The sequence below is a fragment of the Polypterus senegalus genome, chromosome 8, assembly GCF_016835505.1.
Source record: "Polypterus senegalus isolate Bchr_013 chromosome 8, ASM1683550v1, whole genome shotgun sequence".
NCBI lineage: Eukaryota > Metazoa > Chordata > Cladistia > Polypteriformes > Polypteridae > Polypterus > Polypterus senegalus.
In genome coordinates, this window is record NC_053161.1 from 41,054,996 (window position 1) to 41,079,191 (window position 24,196).

The following is a 24,196-nucleotide window of genomic DNA, read 5'->3' on the forward strand; positions in this document are numbered from 1 at the left end:
GTGCAGTCTGCACCCCTTTGGACGCCCACTAGAAAAGTGCCAGCAGTTGGGGCAGGGCTGTTTGGCAGCCAATATCAAGCAGCTGCCTCCCTGCACACTCCTCTGCTGCACTGTCAATCATTGCAGCTGTTTGTCTTGTCAGAGGTGCGTTCACGCGGCGCGCGGATCCAATCAATACTGCGGCCCTTTCGGTTGCCCCTCCCATATACTCTACGGTACAGGCGTCACTCACCGGTACCGCTGCATCAGTATGGCCAGAGAATCCAGCATTGCACCTCCTCAGACTTTGTTTTACAGCCCTTAGGGGTATGCTGACCTTCCTCTCCAGCCACTCGAGCATCTCCTGGAGCAGTCCCAGAGCCTGTAATACAGACTGCACAGTATGGAGAAGCTCCTCCAGCTCCCATACAGTCAAAGACAGGTTAGTCTCGTGGGCCAGCAGTTGACTCGGACTTACCTCGTTCCACCTTGCCGACTGTGAGTCCTACAGCTCCTGTTCCTGCTCCTTCTCCACCGGCACCCTTGGGATTTCATCAGGTTTGGGGCGGAGGTACGCTCCCGCTTGTACTTTACCATGGGAAGACGACACCCATCCTCCACCCCCTTACCTGCCAGCAGGAAGCGGCTTTGCTCCTCCACTGCCCCCTTCACAATAGGGAAAGCCGCGTTGGGGATATCATCTGGGCACTCCTCCTCCGCCTGCTGTCCTGCGGAGAAAACGGGGAGCGGACCTACCTTGCTTGCCCTCGAGCTCGTCCTGTCGTCACGCCGTGAATTGGCGCCCACAGGCCACTGACACAGACCCGGGCCACCAGCCCCTACATGGATTTCATCTTCCAGACGACCTCTTGTCCATGTGGCCTCTCTTCGGGGCGCACCGACTGTGGCTTCTTCTCTGACGGCGGGCAGGTGGCTCGCCACTGACCTTGGAGTCTGCCCGGTTTTCTCCCTCCCCATACTGGCTCTGACGGGGTAATGGAGCCCTAGAGTGTAGCGGCCTTCCTGCCGTGGGTGCGCACTTCAGTGCGCAGTCTCAGGGTGCGTGCTATGTGCTCTTGCGCAATGTGCATGACTCGTGCTGCTGTGCCGGGTCACCACACAAAAAAAAAATGTACAGGTCCCGGCCCCAAAAGAAGGACCAGAATTCTGCCAACTACGCCAGTGTGAGATTGGTGCTTGGTTGGTGGTGACCTGACACAGACTGACACCAGAGGCACAGGCAAAATAAACAAAAAGATTTATTTTTCTTCTTCACTTGTGGGGCATGTCTTCCCCGTGAACCCCACAGGCACAACACAGTCCCAAAATACAAAGAAAAATCACCGAAAATCACACTCTTCTTTCCACTCCTCCCATGGCTGCTCCCCCGGATCTAGTGACAAAGGTGCGTCCCGGGCATGGGTCCTGGCTGTCCACAACTATATATATATATATATATATATATATATATATAGTGGAGGACTGCCGGCTTCTCATGCCGGTCCTCACCCCCAGGCCGCCGGGAGGAGCTCTCCCGACAGCAGGATCGTGCCCCGAGGTCCAGCAGGGCCTTATGGACTTTGTAGTATTTATACACAGCCCTGCTGGATACCTTGGGGACCGCCAGGAGTCACTGTGGGGGGGCTTATGGGCTCTTTTATGCTTTATGACCCGGGAGTACCGTGACGGGAAGGAACGACGTGCTCCCGGGTTGAAATGAAGAACTGATTGCCCTGACCCGGAAGGAATAAGGAACTGTGGACTGTTGGGACAGGAACACCTCCAGGTCAGGGGCTATAAAAGGACGATGGCTCAGTCCAGACACTGAGCTGAGCTGGGTGGTAGGAGGGGACCGCGTCTGGGAGTGGAGGATTGTTTATTGTTATTATTATTGGTATTGTTTATGAGTAGTGAGGAGTGGAGGGTGCTTAGTGCACATTATTATTATAATAAAAGAATTATTGCACTTTTACCTAGTGTTTTGGCATGGTACCTGAGGGTTCAAGGGAGCATTACTGCCCCCTACTGCGACAATATATATATATATATATATATATATATATATATATATATATATATATATATATATATATATATATATATGTGTGTGTGTAAAATCCAATGTCTCTCTGTCTGGCTGTGTGTCTGTAAGTCTGTCCGCTTTGCACGAGAGAACTACTTAACGGATTTGGATCTTTTTTTTTTTGTTCTATAATTTGCTTGAACATTCTGGTTGATTTTATGACTTCTCTCATCGTGCTAAGTATCATAGTTCACTTGTGGTACCAATTTATTTGCGTGAATCTGAGAGAGAGGCCGTGAGCCGAGGGTTGCGGGCCCCCCTCACTCATGTGGCAGCCTCTGTTCGAGTCGGTCTACCTTTCACCATGTGTTGGAGGCTGATACCTGTTTGTTCAACATACATTGTCATCTACAGATTGTTAAGGAGTAACATTTGACGTTTTTGAGAGAGAGAGATCAGAGCTCCATGTGTTTTACAGGGTAGCTGCTGATTGTCAGAGATATCACAGCCACGTGCTTTTCTCCCCACACGGGGTACACTCTCCCGTCAGACCTGAACACATCAAATACAGTGGTAACATTTGACATTGGAGCTTACCTACTTTCCGCTTGGCCAGAATTAAACTTATTTATTTTTAAAGGTTGTTCTTTTTCACTGCCACGTTGGCAGAGCCGCAGGGGACAGCTATTATTAGATAAAATGAAGCTTCTCAATGGTGCAAAGAGCAATAATATGTTTATCATGCTGCATCATTTTATTTGTAGTAGCGCTCTAATCAACTGGTGCCAAGAGGCTATGGCACAAATTGGCAGAATGTTTCCTTCATTTTTTACAGGCATAGTCATTAGATAAGGCATTTCACACCCAGCTGTGTCACAATTACAACTGAGCAAATACAATGTCAATTGGTCCTGCCCTGGATTTAGTAATGTTTCCACTTGTAGGTATGACAGATTTTAGTGTTCAGTGAATAGTTGGTAGGCACTCTGTAATCATTGGCAGCACTCTTCCAGGGATTGTCTATTAGTAACAATATGCTGTTGTCCATGTCATTTTATCTAAAATTATAGTTGTATTTAGCAGTTATAAGTTTGCTTGAAAATAATATTCAAGGGTGCAAATGAGTAGTGTCTGGAAACTGCTGAGGCAAGCCTGTAACCACACTAATGTCTGATTCATTTATCTCCAGTGGAAACTAATACAGAACAATATCATCTGTAAACACCATAACAAATACTCCCAGGAGGTCTCAGATGGTGATTTTAGTAAATTCATAAACATTAAAAAATAACTGAGTTCAGAAAACCTAATGCTAGGGCCTATTTGTGAAGAAGCTAACTAACACTAAGAGTCTTGATAGTTTTGTTCTGGTATTAAGGGTGCTGCCATTTTGTGCATCATCCATTTCCTGATTCTTTCCATTTGTGGACATCCACTAAAAATCCTTCACATTAGTTCATTATTATCTTTTTAGATTTACTGCTTATGACTCCCTTTGTTCTCAACTACGACTTTCATCTCATCTTTCATTTTGGCTTTTGCTATGTGAAACTCTTTTGGCCACTGACCCTCTCACCTTGTTATACAGCATGTGCTGCAATTTTCGTTTCATATCTCTGGCTTATTTATTTTGCCTTCTGGTTATGACCTTGGCTGGGGTTTTCTGACTTTTCTATTTAAAAAGTGGCCAAGTGCAGTCATTAAATATTAAATAAGCAGAGACCTCTTAAGGAGGCCTTACATTCCAATATACTTCATAAACAAAATGGTGCCTGTGACATCACTGGCATGCAATGCCATGAGTGCCAAAATGTAACAAGACTAATGTAAAAGACAAAAAGAAATTGGCAAAAAATATATTATTCAACAAAAAAGGATAAAAATGTGTTTATGTTTTCCTAGATCCTCATAACTAGTCAACTAGCAAAATAAAAATGACGGCTTGGAGCCATTGACTTCACAGTTTTAGTCCAGAAGTGGTTCATCGTGTGGTGGGTGCGGCAACACGCTGTATCAATGCATGCTTCTTCTTCATAGCTATTTACAGTAATTCCCTTGTGGTTAAATATACTATATATATATATATATATATATATATATATATATATATATGACTTTTATTTCCTTTAATGTTATATGTTGTTGCCTACTACGTATCTTCATCTGTGGTACACCATGTAAGAGATATTACCCTAAAGAACTAATTTAAATTTACATTCATTTATCAGTTTTCTTAATCACCTTATGCAGCTCCAGAGTTCTGCATGTGGAGATTAAATTTTATCATTACATGTAGATTGCTTTCTTTTGGATATTCTATCTTCCACATTTTAAAGAAATGCAGGTTAGGTTGTTTGACAATTCTAAACTACACTATTACACAGCATACTCAGGCATCCAGCGATCCACACCACGATAATTTACCATTAAAATTCATCACAAAGCACACTTGTCTGGGATGTAAGAAAACAGTGTAAAATTTGAAGAAACTCTATACATAAGCAAGGGGAGAATGTGTTACATTCATAGAGATCAGACTGAGAATGAGACCCCACTTTCTGTAGCTGTGAGGTAGTAGTGCTAGCCACTGTGCTGCTTGTAAAAAGTATGTAAAATTTTAATACTAAAAAGTAAATAATAACAGCCAAAAGTAAAAACAACAGCAAAGAAAACGGGCAATACAATTTATAGACAGCAATGCATTTGTAACATTTCAAAAGAGTAAAATAAGTCCTCTTGTGTTTACTATGAAGGTAAATTATGATAGAGAAGTTTCCTTGTTTATTTATGACTGGCTCATTAGAAAAGAGGTAGGAACATTTCATATGGATAATTTAGTGGGTATAAGGCAGACAGCTATGATATCATTGGAGTACTGATGATTTGGAATTATAGATTTTGGTTAAAAAACCAATTCAGTGTTGTTTTTCTTTATACAAGAAAATTATACTAACTTCAGTCTTCAAAACTGTTGTTTTTTAACTTGCTGTTAATTTGATGTGGAGTTTCCAATTGTTGATGTTTAGTGAATCTGTCCAGTCATGGCCTAGGCAAATGAATTGGAAGTGCATATTTTTCTTAATCTTTCATTTTTATATTTCAATTTCTATTTATTCCTATTGAACACATTTTCACCTAAAAGGATGGCATGCTGTAGTGTAGAATAACTGCAAAGAATAAGTAGAAAAATTACTACAAATGGAATAACTACTGGAATGCAGCATAAACACAAAACAAAGTTAAAACATATATATATATATATATATATATATATATATATATATATATATATATATATATAACATAATATATATATTTTTTATATATTATAAATATTATTATTATTATTATATATTGTGAAAGAAACCGACGGACACACAATGAAGGTTTGGGGCAGCCACCCGTATAGTTTACCTGGCTGAAAAAGGCTTTAAAGTAGAGTACAATGTGTACTGGTTAAAGTCCAAAACAGAACTGTTTTAAGTATGGAGGATGAGGGGTTTTTCTAGCTGTTTCACAGGAATTGACGTCCTCAGGGCCAGGACAGGAAGGATTTCTCGTGTTTGATCTGCGGAGAGAACAGAGAGAGGTTCAGTGCATCCCGCCGCCCCCTGGCCTGGCATGGAATTGTCGTTTCCTGGTCCCTTTGGTTGACTCCCAAGCGCACGTGTGTGACAATATGCAGTATAATATATAGTACCAGTAACCGCGTACTGCACGATAACGTGCAGTGAATACACTTTATTTGAGCATTCATACTCTTTCTCTGTACATTTAGCAACCTCTCAGAGGTTGATGCGCTTGCTGCTTCCTGAACAGCTATTCTTTTCTCCACCCTAGCAGCCCGCTGCTTCTCTTCCTTCGTTGGCATTTTTTCACGTTAAAACTGATTAATTTTTGTGTTGCAATTACTTAGTACGTTTTCTTTCATTTTTCACTTAAGCTGGCACTTAAGTCTTCAATCTGCCTCAAGAATTATTAAAGATATGAAGAGTTAGGGGAAGTGACGGCGAAGGTGGTAGGAATGAGAATGGCGCCCATACGCATGTGCCACACGGCCGGCCTGCTGCGTGCTGCTGAGAGTTGATTCTGCAACAAAATAAAATAAAAACAAAAAGAGTAATAAAAATCATCACCCCAAAAGCTGGTAGTAGGCGTCACGTAGTATATAGTCAAAAGGTGAAACGGTTTGCGAGCTACAGGTGATTTAAAATCCTGAACAGACAAACAAACAGCCACGGTAGCATATTATATAAGAAGATACATTGTTATTGACTGTGATAAATTCAAAAGTCCGATTGAAATGCTGGGATGCCAGCCTGATCACACCTTTTATTTGAAATAAGTAAATATATATCATATACTGTATAGAGATGTGATCCTCACGTTAAGATCACGGAAGACACTTAAAAGACATGTGAGATGAAAGAGATTTGGCACAGGGCGTCTCGCAGGGACCTTAAACATGAGATTTGTGCCAAGAGATAGACCCAGGACCGTCTCGCGATGAATTAGAACATGAGATTCTTGCAAGACACGCCCTACTTACAACCATTATCAAATAAGAAAATGGGCAGCAAAACACTCAATCATGTCAATGCTTTGAGCACACACAGATCCAGGGTTCTCAGCACATATAAAGCGTACAATATGTTATAAATTAAACGTTGATGAATAAGTGAAGAAGAAAGCTGGGTGGAGAAAAGAGACTCAAAAGTGTTGGAGAGAAAAAAGAGCAAAAAAGAAAAAGAATAATCTAGGTGCAAATTCAGAAAATAAGGAAAGTAATCATCACCCCGGAACAAGTGCAATTGAAAAAAAAAGCACGTCCAATCCAGCTCAGAATTAAAAGACAGAGAGTAAAAGACAAAGTAGAACTTCATAAACACGTTCACAAATGTTGGCGCTATACACATGCAGAGCAGGTTAGAGATTATGAAAGCAGTGGAATTCGAAAGCCTCAAAAAAAAAATACCATGGGGCGATACAAATGCAGAGAAAGTAGGAAAATTCGAAAGTATAAAAAAAAGAAAGTAAAGATCACAGTAGCACAAACAAATGGAAATCATTACTCGAAAAAGGGAAAATAATCACCACGGACCAGGTGTCATTGAAAAAAAAGCAGGACAAAGCGAGGTCAGAAATAAAAGACAGAGTAGAAAACAAAATAAAACATCATAAAGAGGTTAAAAAACAAGGGGGGCAAACACATGCAGAGCAGGTTAGAGATAATGAAAACTGGAATTCAGTGTCAAAACAAAGAAAGTAAACATTGCATTAGCGCAAACAAAGAGAAATTATGAAAAGGAGAATAGATGTCGAATATATGGACATAGGTGATATGTCAGAAGTATGTAAATATTGTAAGGCTTTGAAGTTTAAGTCAGAGAATTTCAAAAACAGGGTTTACCTCACATGCATTTATTGGTTACTTTGCAAAAAAAATTATTAACTGCTGATGAAATAGATCGTTTTGTCTGTGCTGAAATTCCAAACAGAGAATCCTATCCTAAATTATGGTACAAAGTCATTAAACATGTCTCACTGACCTCATTTAAAAGATTCAGCATATTGGGACTCAAAAGATTCCAAATATTGTTTTTACAGAAGTTCTAAAATAAAAGTGAAATTAATGAAATAGCAACAATTCAAATAAAAAAAAATCTTAAAAGTGTGTATCCGGAAAACCAAACACGGGGTTTGGCGAGCGAAGCCCCCTAGTGTATATATATATATATATATATATATATACTCCAAATAAGTTGAACCAAAATAACAGGTGCACTATGGTGCAATACAAACAAAAAGCTCTGCTCATCCATTGGCTGCAGTTACAACACAATAAAGAGCAGTTAGGCATGAGGATTGCTGCTCCATCTTACACGTGGTTCATCTGCCAAATGAGATTCCTCCTTCCTGTAGCACCCTGCTTTTATAACTTGTGGAAGGGAAGGGGCGGAGTCATTTGCCCTCAATAGGTCCCTTCTCAGAGCTGCGGATTTTAAAAGAGACAGAAGAGTCAGCAATTGTGCCCCAGGTTGTCCTGTGGAGGTTGGAAGGTGACCCTCTGACGTGCATGCGTGACAATATATATATAACTACTATTTTTTTTTCCATCATAGGTGATGACACATTTACATCCATAAAGTAGAAATGCAAGAGAAAATTGAAGAAATAATTAGTATTGACTGATCAAAACAGCTGACAATACAGTGTGAACAGACTTAGAGGCAGCTCTAACAACACTTCTGCCATTCTGAAATAGTTTGTTTTTAAACTTGATCTAAATGCTGAGTAATATTGGGCTTCTGTAATATCATTAGGTATGTCATATCAGAGTGTGATGCCCTGTAGCAGAAGGAGCTGCACCCTACAATAGTTTTGTTTCCGGAATATTCGTCAGACCTATGTCTTAAAATTACAGTGTACACAATATATTCCAAGAAGGATTATGGATACTGAGCCTGTGGCTACACACCTGCTTCACAGTTTTCATTTCAAGATGAATGATTCACAGTAGGGTGTTATTGCTGTACTATTACATTTCAGATCTTTTTCTGATCCTAATTAACTTTTTTAGTTTTGTGCTCAAAGTTACCATTCCACAAATGAATGTGGACAAAACTATTTTAATTCACCCTCTCAGTGAGCAGTGCTGATTAGATAATAAAATATAAGATACAGATTTTGATTCAAGTTCCGGAATAACTTAATGAGAATTGTCACAGAACAATCAATAATGTGAGATCATTTAAGAGAATGCAAATATACACATGGTACAGGTTAAACAAGTACTACTATGCAATAGTGTCGATAAAGTAAACAACCTTTGAGAGCAAACAGCTGTCAGTTCAAGTTATCCTTAATGCAATTAGTTGATTGTTTTGTAGGAAATTTATCTTTTTAGATTTTTCATGATTTCACCATAGTTGTTTACCCTGTCAAACAATGCAGTCACTAAACATACCTACCAAAATGCTAGTAAGTACGTTTAGGGATCATTTCTAAAGAAAAACAACACAGTACGTAGATAACTCAATTATTTTGCATTATCTGTATGCTCTTTACCCTGTAACATTGTGAGTGGTGTTATATTTACAATAATTTAGTAATACCTTCTAAAGTTACATGGCTTCCATTCAAAGATGTTTGCTCATTGCTAGTTAATTAATTACTCACTCATTCATTTGCATTCTGTTTTTCATGTTTAAGAGCACAGTGACATCTAAATGACTAGGGCAGATCAAAGTTTCTGTTCCCCAGCAACACATTTTTAAAAGTGTTCCCAAGAAAGCTAAGGTGCGTTGTCTCTGTAATGTTACACTGACTTGCTCTTTGGTTTCTTTGAATGGACTATACACATTAGAAGACCAGTAGTATTTCTGTGGGGCTTATTCCTAAGAAATGCTCTCTCCTGTATGGTCAATGTCCTTAAACTCATTTAAAAAATTAAATACTATGGCCTAAAGAAAAAACAAATTTCTGTTGTTGTATTCATCATCTTCTCTTTAATATCATTTGCCATACCCTATGCCCATAGATGAAATGGAGATATAGACACACCTGTGAACCAGGAACTTTTCCTAGAAATACTAATCTTACTATAGTTCAGTAGATGCAAAAATCTAGTTGGCTGGGATTGGCTCCAGCAGACCCCCGTGACCCTATTCGGATTCAGCGGGTTAGACAATGGATGGATGGATAGTTTTAACTCTCACCAAGTACCACCTCCTTCACTAAGACTTGCATCGTCCTCATTTTCTTTCCTAAATGACAGTTTTACATAACCAGGTTATATAATGCTTTGCCAGTAAATATACACTTCCCACTTTTCACCAGTGGATCACCAGAAGAGTCTGTGTTGAGCCTAATAACGTTAATCCCCCTGTATAACATATGCTGTTTTTAGCTAGATTAATAAGCAGCCTGACATAAGGCTGCTTTGTTCTGCTGATGGCAGAAATATTTATATCAGAACTACAGTATGTATGCCACACTTCTTTTTCTTTTTTTAATTAAACTGTGGTAGAGGAGATAAAGGTGCTGATAAATCAGACTTTTATAGAACATGTCAGCAATCAAATCAAGTTACATGAGGACCACTTATAAAATGAAGACTTTCACAGTACCTTTAGTAAACCTGATTAGATCATGACTCTCTCTCTCTCTCTAATGTAGCCTGAGCTCTTGATGTGAGATTTACCCTTTCAGTTCAGTGAAATTGTTAAAAGTATTCATAAAAAGTATATTTTCATGTTTTAATAAATTAACATCATTACATTATCCAGATGCACAAAACTTATTTTATAGTTATGCCTCCTTCACAATTACAAATATGTACAATTCTAATGAAAATATTTGCTCACAGGGCCCTTTCCTGTCATCACTAAATTGTTTGTAAACACATTTTTAAAATAATCTTAAGATTTTGCTTCTGGTTTTCTTTTCTGGATTTTAAAAATTTTAATGACACATTCCATAACTACCCTGAAGAACTTGGATAGTGGGTACTTTGCCTTTTTTTTAATTTCGTCTCAATGGAATACTCAACCACATCTCAGATCATAGCTTATTTTTATGGCATGTCTTTTATGTAATATATATATTTTATTGAGGAATTTTTCTCTGTTCATATGTTGTGTTTTCTGAGACAATTTGTCTTTTATTATGGGGTTAGTGGTTTCCTCCCACGGTGCAAATGTATGTTGTTAACTATAAATCATTCCCACTTTTGTGCTCTTATATCATCACTATGACATGGACAACAAGGAGGGTCAATACAGAAAATAAGCGTTTGTTTAACAAACCCTTTTATTTACAATAATTTACTAATCCCAATCTCATAAGCAGGCTGCCTTAATAATTATTGCTTATGTCTAACTAATCCAGTGTGAGGTGTGAGGGTGGCACTAATGAAGAGAAGGAATCACATTGCATGACAGTTGCAGTCAAAATATAGAACCTTTTTATTGAACAAATTTTGCAAATAACTTAAACTATAATTTTGACAGCATATTTTTAACCATCCAAAGAGGCATTTAGACTTAGTAAAATATCCAGATTTGCTTGTCAAAAGTTGTACTGCACCGAACAGGTCTTAGAAAAGGAATAAATAGTAAATATTTTTGTAAACCAACTACACTTTCTGTTAATCTTAACAATCTCTGTCCACTGACACGTTAGCTATATGGATTGTAATGGCATTGGTTATCTCAATCCACCACTTGCTTTTTTTTGTCATATCTAGTACCTCTAGCAAACGCATCTATAAGTGTCCTCTAGGTTTTTTAGTTTTACCTGAGGACGTGGAGGGTGCCAATCTTAGTTCCATACATTCATGGTACTCCAAAGCATGTTTGCGGCTAAGGTGGTGCAGCAAATTGCTCGTGATGCCACCTTCGGTGAAAACTTTGACTCGACAGCATTTGCAGTAAATAGTTGTTTGGTCCACATCCGACCTTTTAAAACCAAAATATCTCCAGACAACAGACACAGCTCCTTTTTTCGGCAAAAGTTCTGTGTCATCATGTTCAGCTTTATCGTCTGCTACAGCTTCAGTTCCGGAATGTCAATTTTCACCGCACAATACGTCTACTAACATATGTACTCTGTTGCATGCGTGTTTAGCGGTGCAGCAGTGAAAAAGGTCCCCCTTTAAACAGTTTCCCGCTGCGCCATGTTTTCTAAACATTGTTTAGGCTATTTAAACCAGTATTGCAGTATAAGAAAAATCCATATCATAACAAAAATAAAAATTGTTTTTCGGTATGAAACGGTATACCTCCCAGCACTAGATCACATTATAAAAAGAGGACATCCAGTTCTTCAGTGAGATTAGATTAGGGGACTTCCATGTAGAGGCAAGAATAAGTTTAGCAGCTACAGTGTCTAGACATAAGAATTTGTGCTTTTGCACTGAAGAGCAAGACCTGAAAGATAAAGTGATAAAGGAATAGAAATTGATAGCATTTAAGAGAGTGAATAAGAAATTAGAGAGCAGAAGGCCAGTGCAGGAGGGTAAAACTAGTACATATGCATGAATGTCCCTGGGGAATCATAGGGGGCGGTAAGTGACAGAGGGGATCTGGGCGAAGATCCATCAAATTCAACTGAAAAGTAGTAAAATATAACCAATGTACACACTTAAATTGAGTAAACTGATGATTGTGGTTTAATGATGAGAATTTGACATTTTTAAAAACTGTATTCCAGCAAATAGGAAAGGATAATGTGAGGTCCTGGGAGCACAGAGAGATGAGGGGTAGAGGTTTATAGGAAGTCTAACATAGCAGGAAGAGTAAAGAACTGAGACGGGTTTTCAGAGAGGAGAAAAGGAACTAGCAAGAGAGAAAAGAGGATGACAGAGTAAAGGAGATGTAAGAGAGACATCATGTGAATAAGAGCTTAAGAAAAGCTGTAGGTAGTAGAAAATGGTAGAAGAATCAATGTTAAAGTGAGACATCAGTATTTTGGTTATTGAATAGATGACTAATGGTTTTTCCAACAAGAGGGATTCATGTTGCCTTCAGCGATCACATTGGATTATATTGTGTACAAAACAGACAGAATTTACTGATTGAAATATGGTGTTTATGTGGCTGTATTATGTTTGTAAGAGTTTAACCTTATGTAGGAATTGGAACAGATACAACTTTATTTTCCCCAGGGAGAAATTGCCTTTTTACAGAAGTTCATTAAATAAGTAAATAAATAAATACACCTACAGTATGGTATGAGCACACACTAGAATAACTAAAATTAAATAAAAGAAAACTTCTGAATGGCGGTTACAGTGAGGAACTATGCAGGCATTTTGCCTTTGGTATAAAGGAGACCCAGGAATGTTTTTTGACATGCTTTGAATGAATAATTATTAGTAGCACTAGTATTGGCATGTCATTATTGTTAATAATGGCACTCAGTTTTGTTCTTCTTCTCTCTTTTGTTATTGTCTACAAAGGGTCCAGAGTGCATCTTATGAGTGTGGTAGCAGTTTTAATTAGCTTGTTTATTCGAAAGATATCGCTACCTACATTAAAGTAATGCAGTCTCCCTAAGAAAATTAAAGTCTACTCTACACTTTCTTCTGTAGTTCCTCTGTGTTACAAGACCAATACAGCCTGTCACCGATGTGGACCCCTAAGTACTAAGTAGCAATGGACCACCTCAACTTAAATGCATAATTATTAAATGCATAAATTAATAGCCTGCTAAAGAGGCCTTTAAACTCCTAAATGTAAAGGCAAGGAGGAATGGATGGACTTGCGAATAGGAGATGCGGTTTTTTGAAGTGTGTTTAATTTGTTTACATTTTTTTATCTGAGGTGGTCAGTTTAGCTATAAGGACACTATAATAATACGTTCTGAACCATGTCTGAAAAGTCATTATAAGGTAAGTTGGAGCTCTGCGCATGACTATAATCTTTACCTTTTAAAGATGGCTGTGGCGCTTCAGCACCCCATGTGATTTTGAATCACGAGTGCGGAAGTGTTATTAGACCTGCGCGTGGATTGTGGGTTGGAAATTTGATTGCGACAGCCAGTTTATTGCCCTTTATAATAGAAAAAGTTTTTGCCAGATGATCGGGCACTGTTTGTTCACTGGGGGCTGTTGTGGCGCGATGAATTATGTTATCACAGCTCCATGGACGAAAAGAGCCTCTTTTGAGCGGTAGTTTCAAACACTCAACACGCTTACCGTACGTTATTGCCTGCCTTTGGCTAACCTGCAGATACATATTCGGAGGCGCAGTTCCCAAGACAAAAGTCACCATGGAGAACGAAAGTCAGGGAAGCATGTAAGCTTTTTTTTAATTTACCATTATAGTCAAATGTATTCGTCAGTTTCACTTATCAGGATTTGGTTTTAGACGGCTCTTGGCAAATGAAAAGAGAATTAACTTTTGCTGTGAGGTTTACCCTGGGATAAAAAGGTGAAACAGTGTTAGGTTTTAGGGGTAATTAAAAGGTGGAAATATTTAAACGTAACGTCGAAAGACCTTTATTGTAAGAATAAAAGGGATAAGAGTTGTAGAAAGTCGGCGCAACAGACTGGGTGCTGCTTAATCAGTTCGTCAAAAACAACTGTGGCGTAAAGTGTTTGAAAGGCAAGCAGTGATGACAGGTAGTGTATTATCGTTGGAAGCTTTGTAAACCTTACCTGGTGAATCAACAATTCGTGTGGAAGACACCATCAGGTATTAGTTTGAGAACAGAAAGACATCATTTCAGTGTCACTGTGTTTGGATTATTTTTGGAACTAGTTGCATGATAAATGATTTCCGGCAAACGGCTGGCTGTTGGTTTTGCATACGCTCACAAACATCCGCTTAATCCAATGTTAGGTCACAGAAGGAGCGAGCCTATTCCGGCAGCGTTTTGGTTTATTATGTTTACTCACTTGTAAATCCGGAGTGCTACACAATAATTCCAAATATAATGTGATCAATGAAATACATCCTGTATACATAATTGTAATGATGCAAGATTAACAAAAAAAATCATGCAGTATATTCAAAGTATACGTATATTCTCGGTGGTTTTAAGATCCCAAAGTAAGCTGCATTCTGAAGAGAATTCATTCCGTTGTCAAGAGAAGACAAATTCAGTCAGATAGAGGACTTCTGAAAACAGAAACATTTTATGTGACAGTTTATCCACTCCAAGCAGACAACAGTTCTACCAAAGAACGTCCATCCATTATTCAACCCGCTATATCCTAACTACAGGGTCACGGGGTCTATAGGAAAGAAATTGAACATAAATTAGTAATGACACATCACAGACAATTGCTACCATTAATCAAAAAGGAATATGAGAATAATATGATTATGACAGCAGGTCTAATATGGTGTGGTAAAATATGTAAGAAGTCTTTGTTCTTGATTTAAATGCTGAGATGATATTTCATTAGTTTTCTGATTGTAGGTAGACATCCATCCATCCATTATCCAACCCGCTATATCCGACCTACAGGGTCACGGGGGTCTGCTGGAGCCAATCCCAGCCAACACAGGGCAGGGCGCCAGCCCACCGCAGGGCACGCGCACACTAGGGAAAATTTAGGATCGCCAGTGCACCTAACCTGCATGTCTTTGGACTGTGGGAGGAAACTCATGCAGACACAGGGAGAACATGCAAACTCCACGCATGGAGGACCCGGGAAGCCAACCCGGGTCTCTTAACTGCGAGGCAGCAGCGCTACCCACTGCGCCACCGTGTGTAGGTACACATTTGTCATGAAATGCTAACTGCACCTTTTCCTGGCTTGCACCTTGCCTTTCACACTCTATTTCCTATTGTCTATACTATTGTTCAATGACATCATCTTTTTTGTTTCATATTAATTTTTCCCTCTAGTCTCCCATCAAGGAGAAGCCTGCCATACCTAAATACATGCCTCAGCCATCTCCTCTACCTTCATTTCAACTGTTCTTATCCATGTGATTCTCTCTCTAATTTCTTCACATCATATGCTTCTTCTAACCTGCCTTCCATTCTTCTCCAAAACCACATCTCACATTGTTACAAAAATTGAATATCTACTTTCCATAGCATCCAAGTATGTGCTTCATAAAACATTACATTTGTGCTATTAATGTTTGCTTTTTCAGTTCTCTTTTCATTCTGCCAGTAATGAGGACTTTTCCTTTGTTGAATGCCTGTTTGTCCATTGTAAATTTTAATGTAACTTCTTTCACACATAACTGTCTTCTGTGATTATGCAGGCCTTCATATGTTTCCATTCTGAAAAAGATGCGGCTTCATTTTGATAAGCGCGTTGTTTGTTCAAGAGTTTTCATTGCCCTATAGTAGTAGGGTGTTATGTGTTGGCTATTATGGATGCAATGAGAAGTGAAAACAACATGACACACTTTTTTTGGCTAACTAAAAAAGAATACAATATGCATGCTTTTGAGGCAGCTCGGGCCCTTACCTGAAGAAGGGGCCTGAGCTGCCTTGAAAGCCATTGTAATCTTTTTAGTTAACCAGTAAAGGGTGTAATTTTGCTTGACTTCTTGTTGCACTATAGTGAAAGGCTATGTTTCCTACACCCTAATTTTATTTATTTTGGGAACATTATGGAGGCTTACATTATGACATTTCAATGTTCACCCTTGAACATAAATACCAATAAGTTCTGAAACACTGTGTACACACAGCAGGTTAAATCAATTTGTTGTTTTTATCCATATGTGACACCTTTAGACCACATTTGAATGTGGTACTAAATTCAATACAGACACTGTGTGCAAATTAAATCTGACCTGTGTTTGAACATTCCCCAGGTAATTTTACTTCAATGTTTATGTAACCTTCATTATAGCTCAGTTAAAAATTGGGATGGATTATGGTACTGATGTGGCATGGTAATGAAAACAAAGCAGGTGTTAGTAAGTACTGTATTTGAGAAAAATGTTGTAGCAAATACAGCCCCAAACGCCCCCAACATTCAGAAAATGGCAAAGCAATGTTTTGCATTAAAATCCTCCACATCTTTTAATTCCATCATAAGAACCTCTGAGCCATCATATCCACAAGTTTCTGCACAAAAATAACAGCAGTGATAATTGTACTTTTTGTTTCTCTTACTTGCCTTAATTAGGCAATGGACCAGTTAATATCTTGAGCCGAAAACCTCTTTAAAAATGTGTAATTTTAACTGTCAAAAGAACAGGTAGGAGAGTAGACCAGTGTATGGTTTACCTCTGTAAAATGAATGCAGTCAACAATTATAGTTTTACCATCATTAATATTAAAATGTTTCATTCTGTTTTTAATGTACCTCTTACAATTACATGAAATCAAAGCAATTCAAGCTAAATAGTTCAGTACTGTAATGTTTAACTTATACCAACAAAACACAGCTTATTTACTTGCATGAGATCAACAACATCACTTAATACCAAAATATAAAAAAAAATCACATTATTTTACTCATTGAATGTGATACAATGTTAGTAAAATGTGATTCATGTTGTCCAATAGAGAAGGAAATGTTGCTTTTCTGGTACAGGTACACCACAGTTTAACAGTTTCACCGCAAAACAGTCAGAACACATTGAAAAATTATTTTGCTATCATTAAATTTTTATTTCTCACAGTGCAAAAATATTGGTGGTTTTAAGGGAAAATTTGCAGCTTTGCTGCTAAGGGGGCGTTCCCTTATGCAAATATATTAACTTTATATAAATTTTAAATTCTGTACCATTGTGAGTTTACAGCAGTGCAATAATTATTTGTAAAATAGTCTTGGACTAACACACTTCTTAAATGTAAATTTTCATGTACAGGGTGGCACAGACAAATTAGAACATTTTGAAAAACCCAATAAAAATAGAAGAAATCCAACAAAAAAAAAAATTATTAACAGCAATTGAACCACTACAACTTGCCTTTTAAGAGACAGTAATCCAAATTATCAATGTCTGAAAATTACGTCCTGTAGATGGTGTCCTCCTGTACGTATGAAATTTTTCCAATCTGCTGTTGAGGTTCCCCATTGATCGCTGCAACATCTCCGCTGGGATACCACAAATTTCATCCTGTCGGTTTCTTTTCTAGAGCAGATCCAGTCTCTTCAGAGTTTTTAATCCAAGTTTTTGTCGCGTGTTTCGAGGGAACCCGACCATGACGCCCTAAGTTGAAAAAACGTTGCGCACCTTCCAAACTATCATTGTTTTTGTAAAACATTTTTATGGTGAAAGCATGATGTTGACCGTTCCACTGATCCATGATTACTAAATGGTGAGATTGTTTACAGCTCAAGGTCCCTGTTCCACAGTGCTACCAAATGTACATGGCTGCCACTATGCGTTTCAAAAGTTCCCATTTTTCTGTGTCACCCTGTATTTATCTGTTTAATATCATTATTTTAACCATTGATTGTATTAGTTTTTTTTTTTTAATTGTGAAAATATGCAGTTAATGTAGTGTATTTTTACTAGATTTGCTTTACAGTGCATTGTTAAGTAGTGCAGCATGCTGGTAGAAAATTTGTTTTCATTAATTTTGCACTTATGCAGCACATTTAGGAAAAATGTACACACTCATATTGGATTTGGACCAATTGCAAAATTATTTTGAACAGTCAAATTGATAAATCAGGTATTAACCAAAAATCAGATTTGAGCCACTCTTAGGTTCAGTGTGAACACTAAATGGGTGTGGGTGCGAGTGTGAGGGGGATAATTATTATATAACTTTATATGTTAGATGGAGAATTTTATAATGTGCTCTAAACTTAATTAGAAGTCAGTGAAAAGTTATTTAAGAGCTGGAGTTATATGACCATACTTCTAAGAAGATCCTTGTTGGTATTTTTGAATTAACTGTAGTGTAGTAAGTGAAAGGTGAAAACCACCTGAGGCCTTAAAGCATTCTAATAGTCCATTTTGCTGGCAGTGTTGCTTTCTGAGATGCTGCCTGCTGCAGCTCTATCTTGTTTATTGACATCTAGTGAGGAAGAAGTAAAGTTCTTGGGTAGCATGCAAGTAAAAAGAATTTAAATCATAGATATATATAAAATACTGTATGCAATTAGCTCCTCCTCGAACCGCCACCTTATCGTGGTGGAGGGGTTTGCGTATCCCAATGATCCTAGGAGCTCTGTTGTCTGGGGCTTTATGCCCCTGGTAGGGTCACCCAAGGCAAACTGGTCCTAGGTTAGGGATGAGACAAAGAGCGGTTCAACCAATCCTCCTATGAAGAACAAAAACCTTGGACGTTTTCCCTCGCCTGGACGCGGGTCACCAGGGACCCCCTCTAGAGCCAGGCCTGGAGTTGGGGCTCGATGGCGAGCGCCTGGTGGCCGGGCCTAAACCCATGGGGCTCGGCCGGGCACAACCCAAAGAGGCAGTGTGGGTCCCCCTTCCCATGGGCTCACCACCTGTAGGAGGGGTCAAGGAGGTCCGGTGCAGTGTGACTTTGGTGGCTCTTGGGACATGGAATGTCAACTATCTGAAGGGAAGGAGCCTGACCTAGTGCGTGAGGTCGAGAGGTTCCGGCTAGATATAGTCGGGCTCACCTCAACGCACAGCTTGGACTCTGGAACCAATCTCCTTGAGAGGGTCTGGACTCTCTACCATTCTGGAGTTGCCCCCGGTGAGAGGCGGCGAGCGGGTGTGGGCATATTTATTGCCCCTCAACTTGTAGCCTGTTCATTGGGGTTTACCCAATGCCATCGGGTGGGGGGGAAGGGTCCTAACTGTTGTTTGTGCATATGCGCCGAACAGCAGTTTAGAGTATCCACCCTTTTTGGAGTCCTTGGAGGGGGTGCTAGAGGGCATACCTTCTGGGGACTCCCTCGTACTGCTGGGAGACTTCAGTGCTCACGTGGGCAATGACAGTGAGGCCTGGAAGGGCGTGATTGGGAGGAATGATCCCAAACCACCCCCCCGCCCCCTGGCCCCGATCTGAATCCTAGCGATGTTTTGTTATTGGACTTCTGTGCCCGTCACGGATTGTCCATAACGAACAACATGTTCCAGCATAGGGGTGTTCATATGTGCACTTGGCACCAGGACACCCTGGGCCTCAGTTCAATGATCGACTTTGTGGCCATGTTGTCGGACTTGCGGCCACGTGTCTTGGACAGTCAGGTTAAGAGAGGGGCAGAGCTGTCAACTGATCACCACCTGGTCGTGAGTAGGCTTTGATGGTGGAGGAGGATGCCGGTCAGGCCTGGTAGGCCCAAACATGTTGTGAGGGCCTGCTGGGAACGTCTGACAGGGTCCCCTATCAGAAGTAGCTTCAACTCACACCTCCGGCAGAATTTCGAGCGCGTCCTGAGGGAGGTGGGGGACATAGAGTCCGAATGGGCCATGTTCCTTGCCTGTATTGTTGAGGCGGCTGACCGGAGCTGTGGCCGTAAGGTGGTCGGTGCTTGTCGTGGCGGCAATCCCGGAACCCGTTGGTGGACGCCGGCAGTGAGGGATGCCGTCAAGCTGAAGGAGGAGTCCTACCGGACCCTTTTGTCCTGTGGAACTCTAGAGGCAGCTAATAGGTACAGGCAGGCTAAGCGGAATGCGGCTTCGGTGGTTGCTGAGGCAAAAACTCGGGCATGGGAGGAGTTTGGGGAGGCCATGGAGAACGACTTTCATACGGCTAGAGGAGATTCTGGTCCACCATCCAGCGTCTCAGGAGGGTGGAACAGTGCAGTGTCAGCACTGTATATGGTGGGGATGGTGCGCTGCTGACCTCAACTCGGGACGTTGTGGGTCGGTTGGGGGAGTGAAGACCTCCACAATCCCACTAACATCCCTTCCAATGAGAAAGCAGAGTCTGGGGGTGGATGAGATACACCTGGAGTTCCTCAAGGCTCTGGATGTTGTAGGACTGTCTTGGTTGACATATCTCTGCAGCATCGCATGGACATTGGGGACAGTGCCTCTGGGTTGGCAGACAGGGGTTGTGGTCTCCCTCTTTAAGAAGGGGGACCAGAGGGTGTGTTCCAACTACAGAGGGATCACACTCCTCAGCCTCCCTGGAAAAGTCTATTCGGGGGTTCTGGAGAGGAGGGTCCATTGGATAGTCGAACCTCGGATTTAGGAGGAACAGTGTGGTTTTTGTCCTGGTCGTGGAACAGTGGACCAGCTCTACACCCTTGACAGGGTCCTGGAGGTTGCATGGGAGTTTGCCCAACCAGTCTACATGTGTTTTGTGGACTTGGAAAAGGTGTTCGACCGTGTCCCTCTGGGAATCCTGTGGGGGGTGCTCCGGGAGTATGGGGTACCGGACCCCCGATAAGGGCTGTTCGGTCCCTGTACAACCGGTGTCAGAGCTTGGTCCGCATTGCCGGCAGTAAGTCGAACACGTTTCCAGTGAGAGTTGGACTCTGCCAGGGCTGACCTTTGTCACCAATTCTGTTCATAACTTTTATGGACAGAATTTCTAGGCGCAGCCAGGGTGTTGAGTGGGTCCAATTTGGTGGACTCAGGATTGGGTCACTGCTTTTTGCAGATGATGTTGTCCTGTTTGCTTCATCAGGCCGTGATCTTCAGCTCTCTCTGAATCAGTTCACAGCTGAGTGTGAAGTGGCAGGAATGGGAATCGGCACCTCCAAATCTGAGACCATGGTCCTCAGCCAGAAAAGGGTGGAGTGCCCTCTTAGGGTTGGGAGCGAGATCCTGCCCCAAGTGGAGGAGTTCAAGTATCTTGGGGTCTTGTTCATGAATGAGGGAAGAATGGAGCGTGAGATTGACAGGGCTCTGCATCGGTCTGTCGTGGTGAAAAAGGAGCTGAGCCGTAAGGCAAAGCTCTCAGTTTATCAGTCGATCTACGTTCCTACTCTCACCTATGGTCATGAGCTATGGGTAGTGACCGAAAGAACGAGATCGCAAATACAAGCGGCTGAAAGAAGTTTCCTCCGGTGTCTGGGCTTTCACCTAATAGATAGGGTGAGAAGCTCAGTCATCCGGGAGGGGCTCAGAGGGAAGAAGTAGTGATCTCACCGGCTCAGCGACAATTCCTTTATTATACTCGCAGGCAAATCCACAACTTCATAGAGACGCTGCCGAAAATGAAAGAATGCAAGAAAGCAAGGTAAAGAAACGGAAAGAATCTCTTATTTATAAACGGTGCAAATATATTCACATGTATTTAACCTATATTACAACTACAGTGATCCCTCGCTATAACGTGCTTCGACTTTCGCGGCTTCACTCCATCGTGGATTTTAAATGTAAGCATATCTAAATATATATCACGGATTTTTTGCTGGTTCGCGGATTTCTGCGGACAATGGGTCTTTTAATTTATGGTATATGCTTCCTCAGTTTGTTTGCCCAGTTGATTTCATACAAGGGACGCTATTGGCGGATGGCTTAGAAGCTACCCAATCAGAGCATGTATTACGTATTAAGCAAAACTCCTCAATGATATACGATATGCTTCCCGCGCGGTGCTTGATTGTTTGCTTTTCTCTGTCTCTCTCACTCTCTCTGACATTCTCTGTGCCTGACGGAGGGGGTGTCAGCAGAGGGGCTTTTTGCACAGAGGCTGTTTGCCTAGAGGATATGGACGCTCCTGTAAAAAATGCCGCTTTATTGCGGTGCTTCGGCATACTTAAAAGCCCAAAAGCACGTATTGATTTTTGATTGTTTGCTTTTCTCTCACTCTCTCTCTCTCTCTCTCTCTCTCTCTGACATTCTCTGCTCCTGACACACATTTCTTTGAAGAGAAGATATGTTTGCATTCTTTTAATTGTGAGAAAGAACTGTCATCTCTGTCTTGTCATGGAGCACAGTTTAAACTTTTGACTAAAGGGTGTTATTTCATATCTAGATGGCTCTAATAATGTTAACAGTGTGGGAGAGTTTATAAGGGCTTAAAATATATAAAAATAACCATACTAACATATGGTTTCTACTTCGCAGATTTTCATCTATCGGGGGGCTTCTGGAACGCAACCCCCGCGATCGAGGAGGGATTACTGTATATCTATACTAATAAAAGGCAAAGCCCTCACTGACTGACTCACTCACTCACTCACTGACTCATCACTAATTCTCCAACTTCCCATGTAGGTAGAAAGCTGAAATTTGGCAGGCTTATTCCTTACAGCTTACTTACAAAAGTTAAGTAGGTTTCATTTCGAAATTCTACGTAGCGGTCATAGCGGTTGACAACGTCAGCCATGTTGAACTTTCTTATTTATGGCCCCATCTTCACGAAATTTGGTAGGCGGCTTCCCTGCTCTAACCGAAACCGATGTACTTATGTCGATGGTATGACGCCACTGTCGGCTGACATATTGAAGTTTCCAACGTCACCAATTTTCCAGCTTCCCGTGTAGGTAAAAGGCTGACCCCATCTTCATGACATTTGGTAGGCGGCTTCCCTGCGCTAACCAAAACCGATGTACGTACTTATTTCGGTGGTATGACGCCACTGTCAGCTGCCATATTGAATTTTCCAAATGTCACTAATTCTCCAACTTCCCGTGTAGGTAAAAGGCTGAAATTTGGCAGGCCCATTCCTTACAGCTTACTTACAAAAGTTAAGCAGGTTTCTTTTCAAAATTCTACGCATAACGGTCAACAACGTCCGCCATATTGAACTTTCTTATTTATGGCCCCATCTTCACGAAATTTGGTAGGCGGCTTCCCTGCATTAACCGAAACCAATGTACGTACTTATTTCGGTGGTATGATGCCACTGTTGGCCGCCATATTGAACTTTTCAACAGTCTTTGTTACTTATGGGCCCATCTTCAAGAAATTTTGTACTCGGGTTCCCAACGCTAACTGAATCCTACTTGCGTACATATATATGTCCATAGCCTGCAGCTCGGCCACCGTGTGAGGTGGCGTTGGGTCCCCCATCCCAACGCCTCCCACGTTGTTGGCTGCTTGCCTATATAAGACCATCCGTCGCTCCGGTCTCTACATTCCCTTCCTTGCTACGCCACGGGATTCACGTCTCCCTACTGATAACTACAGCCTTTCTGTTTAATCCACGGCTTCTCCGGTGTTTTATGGTTTGCTTATTACAATTATAGTTATTGTATAGGTATTTTAGACTTACTTTACATTTCTCAGGTACCCATTTCCTTTATCTTTCCAACCCCCATTACCATGTCTATCGAGGTGGTCACTATCGATCAAAGAACTGTCACTTACTGAGTGGTTTCCATGCCCGGAGATGGCACCTACCTTTTCCATTCTCTTTGTTACATATTGCACGGCCATATCAGGCTCACTCTTGATATCCGGAGGAACATTGTGTCTTATGTATTGAATGACTGGGACAGGTTCAAGGTGTGGACTGATGACGGTACAGGAGATTATACTACACAGGAGCACTAGAAGAGTGAAATGCTTAAGCCCTTCACCTATGGTTCTGCATGTGCGTTGCTTACAACGCTTGAAAGATGCCGAATGTCACTTCAACACAACAAATCCTGCAAATACTGTCGTAATTGAAACAAACCATAACACTGAAACCGATTCAAGAGTAAGTTCAGCGCTCAGCTTGGTCATGTTACAACCGGAGGGCCGAACTGACAACATGGTATACAAAGAGATCCTTAACAAATAATTATTGACATATTTTCCCTCAGTTTAAAAAGGTTTAAGTTTCTTCTTAATAAAAATTTTAATGCCACTGCGAAGCACGGGTATTTTGCTAGTACACATACAAATTAGACACCCAGACACACACAATCCCCACACTTTCCCCAGTCCTTTATCTGAA

General features: G+C 40.8%; 1 protein-coding gene across 2 annotated transcripts in view; it reads left to right on the forward strand.

Moving 5' to 3' along the window:
* Window positions 1-24,196, forward strand: part of napepld (N-acyl phosphatidylethanolamine phospholipase D) — a 77,972-nt gene that overhangs the window by 4,787 nt on the left and 48,989 nt on the right. Inside the window, exon 1 of one of the 2 annotated variants that reach the window (XM_039761017.1) lies at window positions 13,500-13,800. The exons of the other annotated variant lie outside the window; for it this stretch is intronic. Within the exon in view, the coding sequence (XP_039616951.1) occupies window positions 13,631-13,800 (170 nt within the window). The 5' untranslated portion in view covers window positions 13,500-13,630. Of the gene's footprint in view, window positions 1-13,499; window positions 13,801-24,196 lie in introns of those variants that run through there. 2 annotated transcript variants of the gene reach the window in all.